Raw genomic sequence first — 25,302 nt, forward strand, 5'->3', positions numbered from 1 at the left:
TCCTCAGTTTGAGGCGAACTGAATGGGGGTCACATGAGCTATCAAGTTGAAATAAACACAGAAGACACAGCAGTCAGTAAAAGGGAACTGACAGGACATAGGATATAGTTTGAGTGTGTGCGTGTGTGCGTGTGGCCATTCATCTTTTTCAATATACAAATGCCCCTGGCATTTTCATAAGCCATAGAACTTCAGAGCTGCAAATTGACGTTTGTCTGAGATTGATTTTTTTTCTTTGATTTTTTTTTTTTTTTTTTTTAGACAAGATACTTCAGACTTGAATATGCTGCAACATGCCGTTTCTTGATTTCCCCCCCCACCATGGTCTATAACAATGAGGATTAAATCACTTGTAAATCTTGGTAGGTAGTAGCAACCTATGGCTTAGACAGTGTGGGATGTGTTATGATCCCTAAAAATGTGAAGTAGAAACCACTTGAAGTTCATCTTGAAAACTTTAACCGTGTTGGTCCACTGAACAGGTTTTCCGAGGTACCTTTACATCCGATTGTGTGAAGCCATTTAACAATGATCTAGGACGTGGGAGGGAAAGCTGGCTTCTAGGGAGGAGTCCCGTCACTCCCCGCATGAACCTTCTCCATCATTCTCTGCTGCTCTTGGCATGAAATCCAAATTCCTTGGAACCCACAGGAACTGCCTGGCCCGGCCCGGCCCTTTGACCAGGTCCTCCTGTGTCCCCTTATGCCCCTCATCCCTCCATATGCTAGGATTGGGCTGCCTCTCTTTGTTGCTTAAAAACGTTGCTAATGCTGTACTTCCTGCCTAAAATGGTTATGGGCTTTCCCATCTCAAGTGAGTTGACCCTTGTTTATTCTTTGAAGCCCATTCTCTTTTACTTTATTTTACTTTGATTTATTATGAGAGGGAGAGTGTATGTGAGTGGGGGAGGGGCAGAGAGAGAAGGGGGAGAGAATCCCAAGCAGGTTCTGCACTGTAAGTGCAGGGCCTGATGGGGGGTTTGCACTCATGAACTGTGAGATCAGGATCTGAGCCAAAATCCAGGGTTAGAGATTTAAACCACTGAGTCACCGAGGAGCCCCTGAAGCCCATTTTAATTGTCACTCCCTAAAAGAATCGTCTTCATTGCCCGACTTGGTTGAACTTCCTATGTTTGATGTCCTCCCCATATCCTTTTGGATGGCATTTCTCACAAACGGAACGAAGTCATGAATTTTGTCATCCTTGTTTGATAGATGGTGATTGAATCCATTCACCCCTATTCCATCCAGCTTGTTGCACCCTAGGTGTTTATTGAAAGGGCGACAGTTGTTGAATTCCACAGGCTTTATGAGAGGCTGTATTTCAGAGTGTTGAGGGGCAGGGCCTCTGGAGCCTGAATTTGATCAAATCCTGGCTCCAGCACTTTGTAGCTGTGTGGCTTTGGGCATCTCCTAGAACCCCTTTGAGTCCAGTTTCCTCTTCTGTGAAATAGAGGCTAATCATAGTCTGTGCCTTTATAGGATAGTCAGTGGCTTAGAATAGTGCCTGGCAGGTAGCATATGTTGGTGCTGGTGGTGGTTGTTACCATTCATTAGTGGCAGTAATCACCTTGACAGATGGACCCAGCCAGCTTAAGAAAACGGGGAAGGAGAGAGAAGGTGAATTGTGAGAGGCATGTCACAACTTGGTTTGGTTAGCAACCTGAGCGATCAGAGACGAGTTGTGTGAAGCCTCCGTCTCCTCATCTGTCAAATGGGGGCGGCGTTACCTTCTCCACATTCTCCACTCCACAGTGCCTACTTGGAGGATTGGTGTGAGAGCTTAAAAGATGGGGTTGTAGATGGCCAAGCCCAGGTCGAAGCACACAGCAGGTGCTTGAGGAAACTCAGCAGTCCCAGTACAGTGAGAAACGGATCAGCAGCTCCTCATATGCAGTAATTAGATGGCTGGAACCGTGCTTGGGGTCTGAGGAGTTGGGCCGCAAATCTGGGTTCCCATGACAGCCTTTCAGGGAGAGGTCTGCTTCTCTGTGATTTAAAACAAAACAAAAAAAAAATACCACGGATGATCCAAGGTGCTGGTTTTATATGGCAGCTAATGAGATACCAGGACAAGTAATTGGAGAATGCATTGCTCACAGACACAATAAATACAGCGATGATTATATATCAGCAGTTCTCAAATGGCTCATAATGCAGTGAGATTGCATGAGGTCAAGAATATGTTAGAAAACAGATGTTGTTGAGGTATGTTACAGCCTCCAGTGATTAGTTCTTATAGCCCGCACTTTTGGAAAAAATACTTATTTTATGATGATTATGAACCAGACATGATTCCAAGTGTTTTACAAACGTGTATTCAGTCAGTCCTGAGCACAGGCTTCAGTGGCGGGTGTTACTAATACTCTGGTTTCATATGGGGAAACCAAGGCATCAACAGGTTAAGTAGCTTGTTGAAGGATAAGCAGAGTAAGCAGCCAACCCAGCATTTGAATACAGGTGCACTGGTACAGGAGTCCATCTTAGCCACTGAAGAATGGAAATAGGTAATCAAATGCAAAATACTCACTTGACCCTTGAATGGGCCAAGCCAGCTGTCCTTGGTCCTGATACCTACAGGTCTGTCGATTGATGGAATTTGTCTACTGGGTTCTAGAATCCATTGGGAGAGTTGCAGCCCTCCACTTAATGGAAGGTACACAGCCTCTTCTCTCTGCCTGTGACACTGTATGTCCCCCCCCCCATCCCTGCCCCCTTCAAACTCTGTCCTGATACTGATGGTCTTGGACTCAGTTAAAATGTCTAAGTGGTTCACTATACCTGCTGAAACAGAGTCTTAATTAGCCTTAATTTTTGAAGTCTACAGCTGTAAACTGTGTTGGAAAGATTGAAAAGATTAGTGCACTAGTAATAAGATAATTGTCCCTGAGAAATGCTGTTAGCATGTAAATACAGTTAGCGTGTGAAATCAGCAACTGTAATATTTCCCCCTTTTGGTGTTTAACGATGCTCCTGCATGAATAATTATAACTAAATGCAAAGTGCAGAAATAAAATACTGCATGCTTTCCCTCTTCCTCACCTCATAGCTCAGAAAGAAGTCTGCTGAGTGGGATCTCTGCTGCCATGGCCCTTCCTCCCTTCGCACAGTGGCCATTGGAAATTAGTACTAGGAGTGGGGTGACTTAGAGGCAATTCCCCAAAATTAGGGGTAGCAGGCAAACAAAACTTAGAAATCTCACAGCAGCTTTTTGGAAGGCTTCAAGCGGAAGAGACCACGTGTTCATGCAAGTGAATGCTCACAGATGTTTGCGTGTACGCATGTATGCACGAACACACACACAGACTCACAGTTGTATACAGAGCTTGAAGAATAACGGTCTTGGCTACATAGGACAGAAGCAGATGCAGTAAATGTCAACCCACCTTCTTGGACCTAGAAAAGCTGTAATAAAATACGCTGTACCTGCCACCACTGAGGGGCCTGCCCTGTTTGTGTTGAGCTTTTGTAGCCTTGGCTAAATTGGGAACTTGCTTGCATTTTATGATGTCGGTGTAGGTAATAACTTCCCAGGAAACCACAGCTTGCCAGATAAGCTACATATGCCACATGGAGGAACCTCTCTGTTTCTTCATCTCACATGGTGGCCAGTCGGTTGAGTTCATCTGCTTTCTGCTCAGTCTTTGATGCCCAAGGCTCATCTTTGCAGCAGGCAGTTGACCTCAGGAAAACCTCCTGCAACTCCTAATTTGGCCGGGTTCTGAGGATTCATCTTTTAAATCCCAACCTTGTGTGGCTTCAGGTTCAGTTAGTGTGGGCTCAGTGAAAATGAGAGTGCTGTCTAGGTTGATAGCCACAGGGCTTCAGATATGTGTACAAAGAAGATAGTCCAGGGTCTTGGGAAAGCAGGGCAAGTTGTTAAAATAGTAGTTAGCTGGGAAGGGGACCCTCACCTCTACCGGATGAGGGGACTCAGCTGCAGACACAGTGTCTCGGATGTGTGTTCATCTGTGCTTCTTAGGTCAAACTGTCCTGGGATTTTGTAGCCAAGTTGGCCTTAAGACCAGTCTATGATACGTATTCTGTATTCATCTCTCATCCCAGGGCCTCCGTTGAGAGTGTCGAGACTTAATAAATCAGATCGCGGAGTTGAGGCCCATAGCAGCCACCAGGCCTCCTTCATAAGGGAAGCCTGTCTGCAGGCTGGGTAGCCTGGAGGGCACATGCCCCTTCTAAGGGAGACAGCTGCTTCCCGGATCCATACTACTGGTACCTTAGGGAGGTGATGGATTTGTGTTTCCAAGTCTTAGGGTTTTCTAAGAAATGCCAGGACTTTGCAGTTTTACGTGGGACCTCCCAAATACTAATTGTTGGCATGGTATTTAACAGTTTGCTTTTGAAAATATTGTACAGGGTAAACAAAACATGTCTGAACTGAATCCTGGTCCATAGGTCCCCAGTTGGCTCTTTGCTACCTGTGCAATAAATCTCTGAAGATGAGGCTCTCAATGTGCCTGCAACGCAGGGGCTCCTGCTTGGTCATCAGCAGTGACTGTTCCCACATCGTGAATCGGGTCATCTTGAGACTGCAGACTTGAACTGGCCTCTTCTCCAGTCCTTTCTCGTCCTGCCCTGCCCCCTCTGTGCAGATGTCTCAATGAAGTTTGTGGGAAGGAAACACTTACTACCCTGAATAGATCCTACAGTTATGCCAAACATGTCACGCGTGTGAGCCCCCCTCCCAACCCCGAGTGCCCAACCCCACTGCAGAAAAGCATAAAAATAAAAGGGGATCTTCGTAGACTTCAGGTCAGCCAAATGGCACTGGGCACTGTGGTTGTCTCCTGGGTGCTGATTAGCAGCTTGCTTGGGGGTCTCAGGCTCTTGCCTGACCTTGGCACAGCGTCTGGCAAATTTGGCTTTCTGGGTGTAGAATGGGTCGTTTAAGAAACAAAGCTATTGAGACTGAGTTGAGGAGAGTCCTCTATTCACTGATGAAAGGAGCTCATTGTACACAATCCATGTGCCCTGCCGAACCCCCTTCCTCTGGCCTCCTCCTCCTTTTCCCTGTCCCCCAGCTGGGGCTTTGTCAGTGGGCTACAGGATGCTGTATCCCAGGCTGTGCTTTCTTCCCATTTTCCTGTCTGGGCAGCTCTGGGGTTGCTCCGTACAGAAGGAGAGCTGGGACTCGGAGCCCCTGCGCACGTTCTCGGCTCCTAGGGCCAATTCTGTTGTCGTGGGTGATGAGCGTGCTTCCTTCCGGGACAGCTAGGAACAAACAGCCAGTTCAGAGGCAGCTGCGTGCGGTGGCTACGCAGGAAGCCAGAAAACAGTGGTGCTAATAACCTCTTCCTGTTCTGTGCTTCGCACTGAAGCGTCCCTATCACCACCTCCCTGTGTGATCCCACCACCCCAGGAAAAATCAAAGCTATTGAGCTCTAGGTAGAGGCTTGTAAATGAATAAACCACAGTGTTGAACTTACTGTGGATTAGTAGAACTTTGATCCTTTTTAGGTTAAGGCATCCCTAATGTTGCTTCTTTGGGACTGGAAGTGAGGGTGGGGTCCTGATGAATCAGCCATTGAGTGGGTAGAATGGTACAGCGATAAACCCTGGTGGCAAAGAGATGGGGGGGGGGGTCACCAACTCGGGCTTGCCCAGGTGGGTGGGGCAGGGCCGTAGCTGAGAGGAGGGTGTGTACCTACCTTAAGGAAGTAGCAACTTCCTCCAGTTCAGCCATGCCAACCAGCATGCCCACTTGGCCCGATCTTTGGACATTCTAAGAAAAGCCATAAATCTGGATGTTCTGAAATCACCCAATCTTTGGGGGTTGGCAACTAGTAGAAAAAAAAAATGTAAAAAGCGCTGTGTATCGTTTAAGTCAAACCACACCACATCTGAGGGTTCTGGTTACTTTTTTTTTTTTTCCTAACGTCTATGAAGATTAGAAGGTTCAGTGGGCCAATCTCTGTGGCTTCTGGGCAACTCATGTAACCTCTCTGAGCCTCTGTTTTCTCCTCTGTAAGTTGGCAACAGTACCACAGGGTGTCCGTACTCTGGCAACAGAGGTGAATGTGCATGCCCATTAGGGGCCTCTCACGATGCTAAAAGCATGATTTAAAACCATCTGTTTCCAGACTTGATGGCCATCCTGTGGTAGCCAGCCCTTGATGGAACGAGGATTTATTGAAATAATGCGCATGAACTGCTAAATGTGTTGCTTCATGAGGACTTTGAAAATAGCTGTCCTAATGGCCACTGTCATTGGTGCTGTCACTGTCATCCCCACCGTTGATAACATTAAGAAACCTAGGAGAAGGCCAGGAGGCAGGAAGGAGACCCTGAGTCTCTTTGCTCTGAAACCACCTGACTTTGACCTTGACTCTGAACATAGGAACCCTCTGTCCCCTGCATGTTCGACGACCAGCCATCTCTTTTCCAGCCCAGGAAGGAGGCTCCCCTGTTCTGAGGCACAGCCTGGAGTTGGGGGTGTCCCCTCTGCAAGCACTGTGAAGTTCTCCCCTTCATCACCCTGTGCCCAGCATCCTGGGATCAGTTTTCCCCCTTGGCTTGAATCAGCAGGTCTGTGTGTGGCATCCTGGAAACACTCCAGACTTGAAACACTGCTGAATTGGTTTTCCCAGAGCTGGGTTATGCTATCCTTTGAACAGAAAATGTCCTGGTTAGAGGCTCTTGTGTGGGAGCCGAAGAAGAGAAAATGAAGAAAAGGCAGAAGGGACAAGCATAGAAATTGACTTTGGCAAAAAGGGATGAACCCAGGATTTGGCATTAAGAACCTTGGATTCTAGACCAGGTTTTGATAGAAAGTGCATGTGGCCCTTAGGACATTCACTTCCCATCTTGAATATTCTTTTCCTTACCAGAAAATGAAGGGTTTGATTCAAGTCAGGGACAGAAATAAGTTTGCATCTCCTAGGAAAATCAGAATCTGTTAGTAATGTCTGCCCAGAGGGCCGTATTGAAACTTCGAGGCTGAGTAATTGCTTAGTAATAGCCACCTTGGGCACCTTGCAGGGAGGCACTGAACACCTATCCTCCACCTCTAAGTCTCCTGGTGCTCAGTCTTGGCTTCTGGGTCTGAAACCTGAACTGTTTGCCCGTGGGACAGAAGGCCCACTCACTAGTGCCAGAAGCTACAGAGCAAAGCATAGTCTCTCTGGAGCTCGCGACAGTATCTGCGGGACCCTCAGTGGCATTGGCTCCAGTGGGCCATCTGCCGTTTTGGTGAGACAGCAAGTGAGTGCAAAATTGGTAGGTGCCACGGCATGTGCCTGGGGAGAAAGCTAATTATCGCGCTGAGCTTGAGATGTGGCTTGTGTCCATGCGGAGCTCAGGTGGCCAGCTTCAGGAGGACATGGAGCCCTGGAGACAGCTACCAGCACCTCTTGTCCAGCAGTGGTGGGTGGAGGCTGCGTTTCTCAGGTTTCTCCTGGCACGTGGCCTGTCTTGTTTCTGGTCTGAGCTATGAACAGCCGAACACGACAGAATGGTAGTAATTGTCCTTGAGAGGAACTGACACTTGTGGCTCGCCCACTGTGCACCAGGACTGCGCAAGGCTCTGCTCCACCACCTGAGTCGGTCTTCATTTTGTCCCTCTTAGAAGGTTGTTGTTAGGATTGTTGCCGTTGTGACAAGTCACTGGCCTGAAGACACACGAGGAGATGGGAAGGTTACCACTTACTAACAAGTGACCTTCAGCGAATTCCTTTCTCCTCTGAGCTTCGAATACATCGTCTGTCAAATGGGTCTGTTAATACCTACATTGTTAAGCGGTTTAAATTAGATGGTTCTTACTACCCACTTAGGACAACGCTTTGTTTTCACTATGAGCCAATGTTAACTGCTCTTCTAATAATTGTTGATACCAGCCATGCGACCTTAGGCGAATTGCCTTAGTGAATGGAGGTGACCGATACAGTTGTTGGCAGTGACCAGGTAGCAATCCAGCCAGAAGCTTTGCTGTCTTGCAGGGACACGTGCAGTGTTGGTAAATCTCTCATTTCCAATTATTTTTTAATGTTTGTTTATATTTGAGAGAGTGTGCCCGCATGAGTGGGGGAGGGGCAGAGAGAGAGGGAGACACAGAATCTGAAGCAGGCTCCAGGCTCTGAGCTGGCAGCACAGAGTCTGACATGGGGCTCGAACTCATGAACTATGAGATCATGACCTGAGCTGAAGTCAGACGCTTAGCAAACTGAACCACCCAGGCACCCCTAAATCTCTAATTTTTTAAAAGAGAAATGAGAAATCTGGATTTGCATGTGACCTATCCTGGTTTTAGAACATGGGCAACAAGGAAAAATAAGTCATCGATATTATAGGCCAAAAAATACCACCTAGCACGAATCATCTAGAGGCCACCAATTGGCCATCCCATGTTAACACTTCCTACCACAAGCCTGTCCTCTTTTAGGTAGGTGTGTTCAAAACCTTGTTGTTCGAAGAATTCTAATTCCGTGTGGTTTGCAAAGAATTACAAAACCTCTTAAGGCACACACAGAACCAAGTGTGTGGTTTAGATACTGGATAACTGTTTATTCTCACAGCTGTTCACACCCACCTGGAGAACCATTGAAGTCCTTCCAGAGTTTCCATGCATCTGTGGTCTTTTGTAGCTTACAAGGTGATTCACTAACTCCAAGGGCCCGAACTTCATTTTGAGGTCCTGTGGCTCTGTTCCGGGGTGTGGGTTACAATCTGTGGAAGGAAGGCCAAGTGGTAAAGAGACCTGTAAATTCTTAAAACTTGGAAGACCACAGAGACAGGACAGCGTAAGGAAATTGCACCCAGTTGAAAGGGCCCAACTCTGCACCACCGTCTCTCTAAAGCACTGCCAGTGTCCTTGACCTCTCTGTGAGGTTTCTGTTTTCTCAGTCTTTCTTCGAGATGAGTTTGCATTTTCCAACAAGGTGAGGGCCGTGTGATTCTGGCCGGCGTCTGTATTCCCAATGTAGCCTTTCTGAGAGAACAAGGGGACTTGTGTGCTGTTGGAATCCCTCCCTCATCGACCAGTGTCACCCGCCATGCACGTCCCCAGCCTTCATCCCAGGAGCCACGGACACATGAGATAAGCTCCTTGTGAAATCCCAGAGGGACACCTGGCAGACAAAGTCCCATTGTGTGAGCACCTTCATGGCTGTGAACAAATCCTGAGGAGTCCAAAGGAGCCACTTATCCCTGGGGAAAGAAAGCTGGAAAGATGAAGGTGATGGTCAGGGTTTCCAGGGCAAGGAGGTCATCACCATGTAAGTGGAGAAAAAGGAAGGAGCAGAAAACACCTTGTACCCCACTGTGGATGGAATGGTTTGTCCCCCTAAATTAATTTGTTGAAATCCTGACCCGCAGTGTGGTGGGGGCTGCTGAGGGCAAAGCTCTCAAAAACGGAAGGAGTGCCATTATAAATGAAGACACTGGAACGTTCCCTCAGCCATTCGTCTAGGTGAAGGCACAGCAAGAAGAAAGCTGTCCATGAACTAGGAAGTCCTGCCAGACCCTGGATGCACCAGCACCTTGATCTTGGACCTCTCTGCCTCCAGGACTATGAGAAATACAATTCTGTTTCTAAGTCACCCAGTCTGGTCAGTTAGAGCCCTCAAACAGACACACACCCATCATGGGAATGTCTAGTGGATGCAGAACGTGAGGATCAGAGTTGCACGAACACCTCAGAGCCTTGGTGACTGACTGGGGATCAGAGGGGAGGGGTCCTATTCTTGGTCTCGCACTGGCTGTCTGTGTCACTTTGGATGCTTCCGGTCTTGAATTACCCATGCTACAGTGCAGGTCTTGTCAAGCTTCAGTACGCATAAGACTCACCCAGGACTGTTCAATGAAAACGCAGGTTCTTGGGCTCCTGGCCCAGAGATCCCGATGCACTAAGTTCATGGTTTTGTAAAGCACCGGGATATTGATGAAGGTGCCGGTTTCAGGCCGCTTGCAAACCTAAGCATCAGTCCTGGCTCCAACCCTTATCAGGCCTGTGTTTCTGGGCAAACGATCCTCCCTGAGTTTCAGTTAATCTGATCTGTAAAAGGGGGAGCATGATACCTGCCTTGGCAGAGTGGCAAGGATTTCATGTGCTTGGCACAGAATAAACACAGAAAAGGAGATGGCTAAATTTGCCCATTTCACTACTGTCGAATGGGATTGGTTCAGCTGGGATCTATAATGAGTGGCCATGGAGAAGAATTGTGGCTGATTGGTTTGGGGGTGGAGGGGTATGTCTTAGCCTTCAAAAGCCTGGAAGAAGACGACAAAGAGGAGATAACTTTTGAGCTTTTAAAAATTTCTTTATTTACGTTGAGACAGAGAGTGTGAGCAGGGGAGACACAGTGAGAGAGGGAGGGAAAGAATCCCAAGCAGGCTCTGTGCTGTCAGCACAGAGCTTGACGCAGGGCTTGATCCCACAAACTGAGATCGTGACCTGGGCTGAAATCAAGAGTCAGACGCCCTCTGAGGCCACCCCGGTGCCCTTGTTTTTGAGCTTGTAACCACGCAGCAGATGTTAAAAATAGCTGGTTTTATTAAATATGCATGATCACCTATAATGTCTGTGGTAGCCCACTTCCAAGATGAGGAGGTGACTCTCTATACACATGAACAGTCCAGATTTCCACCTCTTAAGCTAGTGTCCTTATTTATTTGTGTCCCCTTTAACTTTGAAAACAGTCCTAGACTGTCCTTTCCGTCCTTCCTTGCAGTAGCTCTGTTGGAGAATACAGTCCCACCTATTCACAGGGTGTGGTTGAGAAAAGTTAAGCTCACAGAAACTAAGTAGTTTGCCTGAGGTCCCAAATCTACTAAGTGGTTGTTAATCTGCTGAATCGCCAAACCCCAGCACCTCAGAATGTGAAGGTTTGGAGACCGGGCCTTGACAGAGGTAATGAAGTTAATATCAGGCCTGAAGTCTGGGCTCTAATCATTCTGACTGGTGTCCTTATAAGAGGAGGAAATTTTCGATGCACAGGAGACACCAGAGAGGCTCAGGCAAGCCCCGTTGTGGCAAAGTGGCTGTGTTTTATTTTTAGTCATGACACGTGTGCTAATTTCCATCAACCGTGTCCACTACCTTTTTTTTTAAAAAAGGATGCTAATAGTGGTTAAAGTGCTACTGTTGATTTGCTGTGCGTGTTCTTTCTTTTAGTAGACCTCATCCAGGTTGCAAGATGATTTTTTCTGATGGGGGATTGTGTTCTCCAGTGGAGCTAATATCAAATAATGGAGCACAGGTTTCTCAAGTACAGGGCCCTGGTGTCCAGTCCAGGCTTCAGTACTGTCTGTGTAACCTTGGACACGTCGCTCAATTTCTCTGGTCATCAGTTGGCTCATTTCTGTAATGAGCATCATGGAAGTCTCTATCTCCTAGGGTTGTTACAAGGGGTCAGTGGAATGATACATGTCTAGAAGGTAAGCGAGTGTCTGAAACGTGGTAAGAACTCCAGGTATTAGTTATCACTTACTAGTTCTTACTAATACTGATGATTGTTGGAAACGTTGGTCAACTAATAGGCCCATGGGTTAAAGTTTAAAATAAACTGGAGAAATGAAAATGGTAATTACCTCAGGGCAAGAGGATTCTGAGAAATCCTGTTACCATTGTTTGTCATGGCATTGGAGTAAATTCAGAGGGACTGGTCCATTTGGCAAAGAGATGAAAGTGACCTCCTATATAGTATGAGGTCTTGGTGGTTGAGAATGTCCTTTGCTTGGCATAAGCTACAGCTCATGTGGAGTCTGGCACATAGTAGGTCCTAAATCATAGTTATAAATGGTAGTTCAGGTTCCTGAGGTTTGTTTGCATACTTGGGGAGAGTAGATAGCATTTTGTTTCCAAGGCTGGAGTGTCCATTATGTTTTTGTTCTATTAAGATCAATCTTCAGAAAGTGTATCAGTTAGTTACTACCACAATCATGGCTGTATAACAAAGCACCCTGAACTGTGTGGCTTGCAACAACAAGCATGTATTATGTATGTGTCTGAAGGTTGGCTGTTCAAGGCTGGGGTGGGCTTCAAGCTGCAGGTTGCATATAGGTTTGTTCCCTGTGTGTGTCCTCCTCCTTGCACCAGCAGGCTACCTGGGGCATGTTCTTGTGGGGATAGCAAAAGCACAAGAGATTGAACATGTTCAATCACACAAGCATATTTCAAGCTTCTGCTTAGGTCCTGTTGGTTAATCTCCCCTTGGATGAAACACATCAAAATGGCAAGCCCAAGGTCAAGGGATGGGGCAAAACACTCAGCAAAGAAACAAAGTCATGTGACTAGAGGGCGTGGATACAGGGAGTGGTGAAGAATGCGGGCCACTAAATCTGTCTGCCTGGTTCCCTATTTGACTTCCCCAATTTAGTCATTGCAATAGATGATATGAAAGGGCTTCCCTTGCTTCAGGCAGTTCCGTAGCCCCAGTATCCACATTAAGATTCTAAAAGCACTCCACTGTAGCATCCGAGCATGTTGCAAATTCCCCTTTGGTCTCCAGGAGCCTTTCCCCTGACAGACAGGAATTTACTCTACTGTAAACCAAAGAGTCCCAGTTTAGACAGACACGATGGATTAGGCAGACAGCATCATTGACCCGGTTCCACTTCGTTAGCCTTTCCAATTAAGGAGGATGTTGCTGAAAGGGAGACCTCAGATATATTGCCATACCTGGAATCTTCTGGATGGAGCTACTGTAGGGAGAAGCTTAGGTTTTGAGTGTGCACAGAGGGAGGAGATTGAATTTTTGTTGGCAAGTGAATCCTAAGTGTTAATAACATGGCTGCTTGGGAGTACTCTATCTGCTTCCTGGCTAGGTCATTAACATGCTAAGTAGATAATACTGGACCCCTGACCATGTGCTGGGAGGGTTTCTGATCTTGGAATGCCAAGTAAAGAGCCGGTGCTCTACCAGAATCTAAGGATCAGCTTTGGGTTTTGTCAGTACAGTTGACAAGTTGACAGAGTTTTCTGTGGTTTGCCAAGGACGATGGCTTTCAGGGAAGTTGTTCTTAGGGGTTCAGGATGGCATTCTCCCCTCTCCACCCCTTCAGGATTCTGAGCAGTGAAGCATAAGCCCCAAACAATAGCCAAATGGGCTGAGAAGTACAACTTAATTAATCTGGGCGCACACCCAACACCCCAGTGTGGTTCTTCACTGTGACCTGGCTTTGAGAATGAGGCTCATGTTGGAGTCTGAGAGGCAGCTTCTTATCTTCTGGCCAAATCGAGATGGCAGAAACTGAACTTTGGGAGAGACACACAGGCTGACTCGGAGTTGAAGAGTAATGTGGCATGCCCTCACCCACAAAGCAGCATGCCTGAGGCCGGAGTCCCACCCTGTCATAGACCAGGAGGAGAGCCTTGTCTCCCAAAGACAAAAGTGGGTCCTGTCCAGTGTGCCTGACACAGGGAAAACGGAAGAACAGGGTTGCCACTCCCTGTGTGTGAGGATGAAGAGGCTGGTCAGGGGGAGCCCCATGAGGAATGGCTAAAACACGGAGGCTGCTCACTCAAAAATGCCTCAGCCAAGGTTCTCACCCATATAATGGCCCCCTCCTCACCCTTGGGAGGGAGCTAGATAAGGGTTTAAAGAGAGAGCCTCTAAAATACTTTCAAGGCTTGAAGGACAAGGCTGCAGTGTCCAGAGAGGGGGAGGAGTATTCCCCTCAGTATCCTCCTGGGTCTGAGGAATATTCTGTGCCTGGGTAGAATGTGGAAATTGGAGTGAGCTGTTTGCCTGGTGGTCAACTTGGAGCTGTAGCCTTGGAGAAATGCTGGGGACTGGATTCAGAGCTAGGATCTGGGGTGGGGGTGGGGTGGGTGGGGAAAGGAACCCTTCATCTTGAAAGAAAACTCAGAACAGACCAGAGCTCAGGGTTACTTTGGCATCGTTATAAAGATACCAAAACGGAATCATTAAGAAAGCGACTGGCCATTCCCCTAGGATAGGGGTTGAAAATTTTGCCGCAGTTTTTTCTTTTCTAATTGTGGTAAGAACACAACAGGAGTTGTATTCTGTTAACACTGCAGTATACACCTAAAAATTTTGTTCACTGTAACCACAATGTCGTACAGCTGAATGCCAAGGTTTCTACATCTTGCATGAATGAAACTTGACACCTGTTGAATAGCAACTTCCCATTCCTTGCCTCCAGCCCACCTGACACCCACCCTTCCACTCTCTGTTTCTGTGAATTTGACTATTGGAGATGCCTCATGGGAGTGGAATCATGACACTTGACACTTGACGTTGAAGCCATACAACAGCCAAGATAGGAAAAAAGGGTAAACATCTGTTGATGGATGAATGGATCAAGATGTGGTGAATGCGTATAGTGCACTGTTACTCAGCCTTATGTGACAACAAGGATGAACCTTAAGGATGTTACATAGAGTGAACCAAGTCAGACCACAGAAGGACAAATACAGCATAATCCCTATACTTCCTTCTTATTCACCGACTAGGGCGGCGGGGGGGGGGGGGGGGGGGTGCTCAATTGCATGGCTTCCTAGAAGCCAGTGCCGGAAAATCTCTTGCCTAAAGCAACGCTTCCAAACTGAGTTTGTCCCTCGGGGCCCTAAAATCAAGCCCATTCTCTGTAAGAGGCAGCTTGAGGTTGCTTTCCCAGAATCCTGAATCCAGGGTGGTTAAGTTCAGAGCCGACACAGTGCAGACAAAAATAGTCTTTATGTGCTGGGTTTCCTGTTTTCCTTGGAAACCACTTGCTGAAAAACCCTGCCTCCTCCTCACCCATCCCTCCCTCCTCTCGACCCACCCTGCCCCCCACCTAAAGAGTTCATGTTTAATGACCCGCGACATGACCACCAAGCCTTTCCAGTCAATTGGCTTTTGTAGAGAGTGAATGAATAGGACTTTTCTCTGGCCTTCGCTATCCTGAAAAGGCTCTTCCCCAGCCCATTGGAATGTGCTGCGAAAACGAGGAATTAAGCTCTTCTTTTTCTGTCTGTTCCTTCCCTCATTTTTTGTAAGACCAGGCACAAATTGGTGGCCTTGCCCCCTCATCTGGACTCTGTGTTCTTTGAGGTGTGTTTCTAATCTTCTCAGGGGTTCATTCTCTCCATATAGAGGATTTGAACACACTTTGAGAGAAGCAGCAAGAGTGCTTTCTTTCCTATTTCCTTACACTTGCACATTTGCATGATCTCCGTGGCGGGTGTCCCCTTAACCTGTCAGTGAGAAACTTGAACCCCCTTAGTCATCTGGGTGTGGGAAGAAGTTAGGGGGAGATTGGGGATTGGGTCAAGCTCTTCTCATGAGTTGTGGAATGGGGAAGACATTTGGGCAGCCCTCCCTGTGGGCATGTTAGGCACTGAAGAGATGTAGCTTTGTTGGAAAATGCGAACTGGCTTAGTAGGCTCAGTTTCCCCCCATCACTTACCTGTGTTTTCTCCTCTCTCCCTGCAGGACCCTCATCCAAGTCCACCGATCACCCTGGAGTCACAGGTCAGTACCTTCCCCCGATTTTTCTCACTTACCTTTGCCAGCTCTTCAGGGGGCTTGGTGCACCCTCTTGGCTCAGGAAAGCTGGGCAGGCACATCAGACCATCCTCTTGCCCATTGGGATGTGTGCAAGCACACGCAGGTGGGGACACGTGCCAGCCGATTGTGTGTGCACACACGTGTGTACCCTTGTATCCACGTACTCATCTTCAGGGCCTGAAAAGTGACGTCACCTGTCAGTCTCCCTCCTGCCATCTGGAATATTCCCATGGTGGCAGTGCCTACCTTGCGGCGTTGTGAGCACAGCAGAAAATGGTGTCCGTGAAGTCGTCAGTATGTATTAAGTACTGGTGAGGTAGCTTTTGAAACCAATAGACTGTTGCCTTTCCGGCTGGGCTTTAAGGGGAGCTATCTTTGGATTGATTGTTTCCTGGGCTCTGAGGGTTGCTCACACAGAGAGGAGACCAGATGGACTGCATCCAGAGCCCTGTCTGCCCAAGACAGGCAAGCCTGCTGGAACATTGCAAGGCTGTGGAGCAGCGCTGTGGCTGTTTCTGGAGTTGTCTGGCAAGACCCACCTGCCTGTCTCCCTCTCCAGCCTCCTCCATGGGTCCCTGTTCTCACCGATGTCTCTGCCTCAGTCTCCCCTAGGGGAATGAAGGCCCCCCCCCCCCCCGCCCAGCTTCTCCTTACCAGATCAGGAGGGCCACACACAATGGGCAAAGTGGAGTCCTCTGCCTTCTCTTTCCTACACGTATGTTGAGTTCTGTCGACTTCAGGAATGACACAACAACAGAGCAGGTGGGAAAGAGCATGTGACTTGGAGGATAAGGACCCCGTTCTCTGGCCCTTTTGGGCCATCCTCTGGTCTGGTTCCCCTGAAACTTCTGCCAGTGACCTGTCACCTTAGCCGTGTTTGCCCCATGTGAATCACACCTGTTCCAAGTCCCATAGAAGTACATTGGCCTTAAATCAACCTAATGTACTTTCAGAAGTGGACTTACTCTAAGCTAATCGTGCTCAGTCAAGGCGATCTTTGACCTCCAGAGGACGTACGACAATGTCTGAAGACAATTTTTGATTTTCTCACCTTGGGGTGGGGAGGTGACTACACCAGGGTAGCAGGTGGGGAGGTAGACTCCAGGGATGCTGTTAAACTTCGGGCAGCGCCTGGGCCAGCCCCTCCCCCCGCCCCCCACGCAGAGAACGAGCTGGTATAAAAGGTCAGTAATGACGACGATGAGAAACGCTATCCTGTGGGATAATATTGGTGAAATCACAAGCAAGGAATCACATGCTGGTTAGATTTTTTTTTTCCACAAAACATTAAGAATTAAACTATTATTCAATAGTTAAATGATTAAATATTAAACAAATAAAAATAAAAAATATATAAATTTTAAATATTAAACTATTAAACTATATTAAAATGTTAAGCTATTAGTTAAATATGATTAGTTAAATATTAAACTATTGAATATAAATATAAAATTAAAAACATAAAACTTAAAATACTAAAATACAATTTAAAGGTTCCTTTTGAGTTCCCTCCAAAATCATCTACTATACTCTCAGAGCATTTGTTTGTATGCTGTGTTTTGGAAAACAAGGCTCTCCCCAGTCTACTGAGTGGATTACCAGTAGAACTTCCACAGTATGTTTTCATTTTTTGTTACTTTTTAATGATTTTTTTAATGTTTATTTGTGAGAGACAGAGCACAAGTGGGAGAGGGGCAGAGAGAAAGAGGGAGACACAGAATCCGAAGCAGGCTCCAGGCTCCGCCCTGTCAGCACAGAGCCTGATGTGGGGCTCAAACCCACAAACCAAGAGATCATGACCTGAGCCAAAGTTGGATGCTTAACTGACTGAGCCACCCAGGCATCCCAGGGTGTGTTTAAATGATGGCCCTTCCCTTGATCAGTCCTTCCCCAGAGGAAAACTTGACTCAGGAGAGCCCCTGGGCAGATGGTCTGTGTCCCGAATTCTAGGAGCCAAATCTTATCGCCCAGGGAGGAGTAGATGTGCCCCAGGTAGTTCTGTCCTTGGCTGTCTTGTGTCCTTTACTGTAGAAACCATCCAGTCAGCAATTAAGAACCTCCATGGGAAAGAACAGTCACTTGCTGATGGCTGATGGCTATGGTGAGGGTGACAGCTCGCCCCTACACAGTGACCTCTCCTAGACCCGAACCTGATGCCAAGCCAGCCACAGCACAAGACAGGCTTTCTACGTTGATGCCATGCTATCAGGGAGATGACTCACCTGGGCTCCAGTACCACTCTGTCAGCCCCAGCCAGCTCTTGGGGAGCCGTAGGATGTTCTAAGTTCCTATGTTAAAGAGACTCTGGAACCCAACCAAAGTACTAATGTTTTTCTGTAACTGTTGGCACAAGTCCGTGGCCAGATCTTATGCTGTGCTGGGCCCCAGTCCACCCTGGGACTCATGATGGGATCCTGTTCAGCTGCCTGCAGGCAGGTCAGACAAGAGGGACATGGATGGGTTTTCTGGCAGAAAGTGGTGTCCCAAATATTACCCATATGGCAGCAGCGAGACAACAGATGAGGCTGAGCTTGGAAAACCAACCATGCAGTGGTAAGGGACAGGTGTTGGAAGTCTGGCTCAGTTCCTGCTTCTTTGCCTCAGCTCCCTTTGCTCCTCAGACAAGCGTTACCTGGTCCAGCCTGGAGCACAGGTGTCACAGGTAGGGCTTGCCTTTCAGATTCATTGTGAGCTGTGTTTGTACATGACATACCTGTGGCTCAGCTTACTTAGTGCTCGGCCTGTGTAGGAACCTTGGGCCACCCAGGGTGTTCGTTGGGTCCTCCCCCAGAACTTGGTGAATCCACCCTCAAGCCCCTGTTCTGAGTTGGGGACCATAGACAGATGGGCTTCTAGAGCCCCTGTAATGCGCTTCGCCTGTGGCAGCACCGAGCTCTGCATCTGCTGGCATCAGCATGCCTCACTCTGCCTGGTGGCCACATTAATAGAATGAGGGAGCCTAGTGAGGTTGAAATCCCTGGTGTCAGCTTTCCCTCAGCAGGCTGCTCCTGGGGTGCACCAAGGAAGCCCTGACTTGCCATGGTGGATGCTTCTCTGGTCTCCAGATGGTGGTTACCCAGGAACCAGAGGATGTAGTAATGAGGAGAAAGCCAGTGTGAAAGCCATGTGAATTTGGTTACTGGCTTTACCACGACCCCTGCTCACACTGACATTGACCATTTGCCGAGAACTGGCTTCTCCCACTATATCTTCACCTCATTATGTAGGTATTCTCATGATACCCATTTTCCAGATGAGGAACTTAAGGGTCAGAGAGGTTAACAAACGTGCTCAAGATGATGCTGGGAGCACATAGCATCTGTGAGTGTCAAACTGGGGGCCACAGGATACCACAATCTATCTTCTCAACTTGTATCTTATTGTTCCAGAAAAACAAGTTGCTTTGACTGGTAGATGTGAAATGGCTCAGGCAGAACTGGAGGGATGGGTTTGATGTATACAACCCAAGGTCTAGATAAAGGGAACGCTTTGCAAAAGTATCCCCAATGTACTTAGGTAAATAGGAAGAGAGATAGATGGGTGACAGGTGAGTAGGTATGTAGATAAATAGATATAATGCTTTGCACAGTGAGTAATTCTTTGACAGATAGATTGCCACAAGGCTTGTGGATAAAATGGTTTGAGCAGTGGAGCCAATAGAAAATTTATTTTGAAACAAAAATGAAATCTCTCCCCGTACATCAGTAGTGTTTTTGACCAATTTAAATGCTCATTATTTGATTCTTTCTCATTGATCCCCAAGATGGCTTATTTCTGAACCCTCTCCAATTTGGCAAGGCTCTTGTCATTTAATTGTAGCTTCTCTGCGTGCCTTATCCCCTCTACCCACCCCCCCACCTCTTGCCCCCACAAATGGCTTCACTGTCAATTAGTTAATGTCCTCTACTCAAATCCTGAGATACCCTGGGAGTTGTAATAAAGGAACTCTTAGTTAGAACAAAGATTTGTCCATATGGGTATTTGTGAAGTTGGCTGTACTTAGAAGGGAAACAAACCTTCGTTTGCATTGAGAATTCTCGCAGGACCTGAATATCAAGGGCATTAGGAAAAACTCCTGATTGCTCAGTGTTCATCAACCAACCAGGTACTTGAATGTCTTTGATCTGCTCAGTAACTGGGAGTATAAGAGGACTGCGTTAACTACATTCACTGAATCAAAAGATGATGCTGGGGCCATGAGGATTGTGAACAGAGCTCAGGCAGACAGAGAAGTGGGTGGTAAGAAATTAATACTCCAAAGCTACAGCTATGCAAATTCATTCATCCATTTGCTTACTTACGTAGTTCTGGGGCCAGGAAGAGGCCAGGCCTTGTGCTAGATGCTAAAGATACAGCAGTGAACAAGACAGAAAGCTCCCTGCCCATAGAGCACCTGCTCTGGTTGGGGGAGTCAACCAGTGAATTTCTGAATAAAAAAAAATGTGCCCATAATTTCGGGTAGTAACAAGTGAACAGAAATACAGGCAGGTCTGTAAGTAGGAGTGGCTGGGCGCTGTAGAGAAGCTTGTCCAGGGAGCGTTCTCTTTGGACTCAAGTTGCAAGCTCAGGAACGGAGGTTTGAGCTGAGAGCTTACAGTGGAGAAAGAGTTACAGGCAAAGAGACCACAGTGAGCATTCTGAACATTTTGCATATTATATCTGGATTCCTATAAAAATAATGCCACTTTTCCTTAGAATCAATTAAAGTGTTAGCTCCTTTGAGCTCCTTGAATGCCTTTGTGTCACTAGAATGTCAAGATGAATAAGGAATTACCTTATCACGCAAGGGTGAAGGGAAAGGACTGGTAAGGGAGGTGGGGGGAGAAAAGGTGGTCACATTTGGAACCAGCCTGTCAAACTGATGTCCAGTGCATCTTGCCAGGGTCAAAGGAACTTAATAGCTCCTACGGTACTGTGCAGATACTGGGGACTTAGGTAAGAAATCTGGCTTATACTTAGCATTAGCTAATTCGCTGGCTTAAGTTCTGCTGAACTAAAGCCTCCCACGAAACCAGCGGTTTACAACTGGTTGTGAATTTACCCCCCCAACCCCGCCCAGGGGACATTTGACAATGTCTTGAGACATTTTTGTTACGACTTGGGGGTGGGGCAGTGCTACTGGCCTCCAGTGAGTAGAGGTCAGAGGTGCTAAATACCCTGCAGACACCCGAGGAAGAATGATCTCCCAAATATCAGCAGTGCCAAGGGTGAGATACTTTGGTACACCCCTCTTTGCTCTGTGGAAAAAGATGACCCTGGCCATGGAAACATAACCATGTAGAAAAGTGTAATTCGTTCCTTCCTAGGTGTTGTCTCGTTTATGTCCAAACGTCACCCTCTCTGGTTAATATCAGACTTGTCCCATCTCCAGCCATGACATACTCGTCACCCAGAGTCTCTGGGTCTGTGTTTGCATGCATAGTGACTGTCGAGTAATGACTCATGCGTGTGAGCATGTGCACGGCGTAGGTAAAAGGGAAAACACCTTTTGGAGATGGTTTCCTGAGAGATTTATGGCTCAACAGTGCAGGGAGTGTGCAACGTGTAAAAAAAAAAAAAAAAAGAAAAAGAAAAAGAAAATGGAGCTACTTGGCTTGGGTTCAGAGAGGGACTGGCCAAGGCTTGTGGCCTGATGGAGCAGGCTTTGCAAATAACTCGATTTGGAGGCCTGGTTCCTTTTTCTGAGGCAGACCACAGCCTCCTCCGTGCAAACTTCTCTCTGTGGAAGCTCTTTGCCGACTTGCAGGATTAAAGCAATTGCTGTCTCCTCGCCTCTCTTCCAACTCTGGGCTTCGATTAACCTTTTCCTCCGTGGAGAGCGGTTTTTGGAGCAATCAGGGAGCTTTTGAATGGCTCTTACCTGAGTCTCCAGCCCATTAATTCTTATGGTGCCCAGCATCTGTTGAGAGGACAGCGAGACCAAATTACTTCTCAGCCCATCTGCTTTCCCCCCGCCAGCCTCCTTGGGGGAACAGAACCTCTCTGGAGCAGACAAGGCTGGTTTTGGGACAGGCCGAGTCCCTCTCCTATGTTCTTTGCTTCTGGCTCTGGTTTGCTGGGTCTTTAATCAGCCCTGGTGGGAGTGGAGCAGGGAGGTGACCAGCTGGACCACTGCTTGGGCAGAGACAGGCAGGGAGCCTGTTTCCTGAGAACGGAAACATTCTCAGGGAGGGTTTGCGGTCCTTGGTCCTGGGCGCCTTACTGGTCTGTGTGACTCAGGGTGAACCATGTGATGCAACATTCCACAAATAGCCGACAATTTCCCCCAAACCCCAGCTACATGTACTGTTGTGAAAAATAGATCATGTTGAGATCACTATTCATCCCTTCTTGGTGGGAGCTGACTTTGCCCAAGATGTTGAAGGTTTGAGTTTGGCCGTTGACTGAGAACACTTCAAAATCATGACTCTTGTCCACAGTGACTAACGTACCTTGAATATGTTTCTGTGTTTTAAGATTTTTTAACTAGTCGATATACACAATGTTGGGCTCGAACTCGTGACTGTGAGATAGTTACATGCTCTTCTAGCTGACCCAGCCAGGTGCCCATTGAATATAGGGTATCATGAGCTGTGAAGTGTGCGACATACGTGGATTTGTAAACTTATTGTTGTTAGCTAACCTTCATTAAGCACTTCGAGTGGGTTCTGGGCATGTTTCTGAGCAACCTCTTGGTACAGGTTCACTCACGCAGATTTCACAAGTATCCCCAATGGGAGGTATATCAACATCATCTCCACTTGGCAGACAAACAGGGGCGCAGAGAGGTTAAGGTGCTTGTCCAGGAGCTAATAGGGAGAGCAGCTAGGATTTGAAACTGGCCATCTAGCTTTCATTTGTCAGGTACCACAACCCCATGAGACAGGTACTAATCTTAGCCCATCTTCCAGATGAGCCTACTGGAAGGCCACGGAGACCAAGTTTCCTTTTATTTATTATTTTTTAAATGTTTATTTTTGAGAGAGTGGGCGAGTGTGCACATGTGAGCTGGGCAGGGTAAGAGAGAGAGAGGCTCCCAAACACGCTTCACTTTGCCAGCACAGAGTCCGGCATAGGGCTCCATCCTGCGAACTGCAGGATAATGACCTGAGCCAAGATCAAGAGCTGGACCCTCAACCACCTGAGCCACCCAGTTGCCCCCAATTGTTCTTTTAAAGGTAATTCGGTTAGTAAGTGGTAGAGGCTGAATTAGAAACATGATCTCTTTTACTACTTGGTTGCTGAGGATACACATAAAATGTACAGATTGGATGTAGAGATAAGAGGTAGGTATGCAGATACAAACATGGTTGTAGACCTGTGACTTAATTATATACAATATGTGTCATGTACAATGCACACATTGTAATATGTATATCCTAAATCAGATGTAATATAGATTACCAAAATATGACCATATAGCTAATCTATGTATCTTCAATTTGTAGCATTTCTAATGTATATACATATGATGCTGCATGCATGTAGCATGTATACACTATAATGTATGATACGTAGAAGCACATACGAGTGATGGAGAACGCTCACTTGGCAACCCCAGGCAGATGGGTTTGGAAACACCTGTCCGTGCGGAGTGGCGTGCAGGTGAGGAACCAAACCTCCAGGCTGTGGGAAGTTTCGCCCTGCCGAGGGGAAGCAAAGTGGTGGCCCACGGGGGAGTGGACACTCACATTTCCTTTCTGGCAGACGCATCTTCTTAGAGAGACTCCTCACACCCCCACTTCAAGCACAGAGTCAGGAGCCTGCTGTGCTGCCCGCTGAGCAACAAGGCAGTGTCGCCAGATTTGCATGGAGTTGCAAGCCAAAGCCTGGGTGAGGAGGCAGTGCTGCTGTTTGGGGGAAATATCAAACGTACCAGCGTGTTTGAAGCTCAGTCTGTCTTCTCCACGGGTGTTTTTGGGCAGGGCTGTGCAAACCAGCGAGCTTCAAAGGAGCAGGGTCCAGTGCTGGAATGTTCAGGCTGGGTTTTGAGGTTCTAGTTATCAAGATAACTCGGGAAAATCGCTTTTCACGTGAAACGGCAGCCTGATGGAAGTCCAGGTGTATGAGGCATGTAAAACTCAAGGTCCAGGGCCCAGACTTGCAGAATATCACAGAAGAGGGCCTCCGATGTTCCTTGCTATACATTATTTGCATGTAGGACTTGGTTAAGTACCTCTTGGAGGTGATGATCTCTCATCCTGACAGCCGTGCATGGGAGGGGACTCTGGGCCCCCTCCTTAGCAGGTGCAGACCCAGAGGCGTCAAGAAGTTAAATACTTGGTCCAAGACCATCGTGCTCCTGACGTACTGACATGAAGTGTGTTGGGGTGTCTTCTCTCCCCTCGCCCCAGCAGATCCGCTGTCAACCTTTCTCTTCCTGTCTCTGGGCCCTCAGAGGCTTGACCTTGATGGATTTCATCAGTGTGACTTCTCATTGCTTCCACTAGGGGGAGGCACTGGCAGGAGATGGGAAGGTGGGATGACAGTGGGTTGGGGGTCATTTTCCATGTGTCTCCCTGTGAGGGCCACAGCTCCCAGAGAGCTGCTATGATAGCTGTATTCTTCAGGATCTGGTAACACCACTCTCCAGGGTAGTGCCAGCTCCCCATTGTGACCAGCCCTGCTTTGTTTCCCTTAGAAAGCGTCTTGTTATGGGGGCACCTGAGTGGGTCAGTCGGTTGAGCGTCCAACTCTTGATTTTGGCTCTGTTCATGAGCCCAGGGTCATGGGATAGAGCCCTGGGTTGGGCTCCATGCTGAGCATGTAGTCTGCTTAAGATTCTCTTTGGGTCTGCCTCTTTGTTTCACTGGTACACACATGTGCACACACTCTCTACAGAAACAACTGTTTGCTTATTCCCTAGGAGAGTAGTATATGTTTCCTTTGGGAACCCTGCCTTGGACATGAAGCCTGCCCCCAGCCTTTTGCTAACACAGCATTGCTGGAGTGAGCGACTGTCATTTCATGCCATGTTTTTGTAAAGTAAGAGTGGGGGTCTATCTTCAAGCCAAAGAAAGTCCTCACAATGGTTGTGAGGGAATGGGGAAGCTGTTGCAACTAAATGCCCAGTTGTCAATGGTGTGAGTATTTTTCTGGGCAGGGCATCGTAGCTGTCATTCTGTTGGTGACAACTCCCCCCAAACAGAGACACTAACATTCTACACACCACTGTGCTGGTAAATCATCCTGGGACCCATGTATGTGAGAAGAGATGTCCCAGGCAGGGGACACTATGCTCTGAGTCTCAACAGCCACTCACACGCACTCTGTCTGTCGTGACTACAAGGCTGGGAAGAGCTGTCTCACGTGGGGAAGGGACTGAGGTTGATGGTAACAACACAGCGGGGGTGGGGAGGGCAGGCCATTGGCTCCTCCCTGCAGCCCACAGCAGACAGACGGACAGAAGACAGATTGTTTCTGCCAGCCAGCACGGCCTTGGCAAACTCTCCCTGTTCACTGTCACACCCCCAGGAAATACCGCCTTTCTAGCCTTTGAATCTGTTTTCTCAGAAGGGCTCCTGCTCCTCCCTGTGCCTTCTGTTGCCATTTCTCCAGCCCAACTGGACCTGTCTGGGGAGCTGGTGTGTCCTCTCCCAGCAGGATGAGGCGGTTAGCTGGCCCCAGCTCCAGCTCAGCACAACCCTCCCACTGTGTTCAATTGCCTTCCTGAAAAGGAACATCTTATTAATAATGATAAGCCCTTCTAATTTTCTTCTGGGAACTGTAGCTCTGTTTTTCCACTGCAAGGAAGAGAGGAAAGGAAGGATGGAAAACTGAAGTTAGCTCTGGTGCAGGTGCCAGATGGGTGGGGCCAAGGACAGTGGTGCTGTTTTACTGTCCCAAGAAGGAAAACCCCA

General features: G+C 47.7%; 1 protein-coding gene across 2 annotated transcripts in view; it reads left to right on the top strand.

Annotated features, from left to right (window-relative positions):
• XYLT1 (xylosyltransferase 1) overlaps positions 1-25,302 on the top strand; it is a 306,120-nt gene that overhangs the window by 74,417 nt on the left and 206,401 nt on the right. For both annotated transcript variants that reach the window (XM_027042948.2, XM_053213227.1), the window contains exon 2: positions 15,389-15,427. In XM_027042948.2, the coding sequence (XP_026898749.2) occupies positions 15,389-15,427 (39 nt within the window). The remainder of the gene's footprint in view (positions 1-15,388; positions 15,428-25,302) is intronic.

This window comes from Acinonyx jubatus, chromosome E3 (genome assembly GCF_027475565.1).
Source record: "Acinonyx jubatus isolate Ajub_Pintada_27869175 chromosome E3, VMU_Ajub_asm_v1.0, whole genome shotgun sequence".
NCBI lineage: Eukaryota > Metazoa > Chordata > Mammalia > Carnivora > Felidae > Acinonyx > Acinonyx jubatus.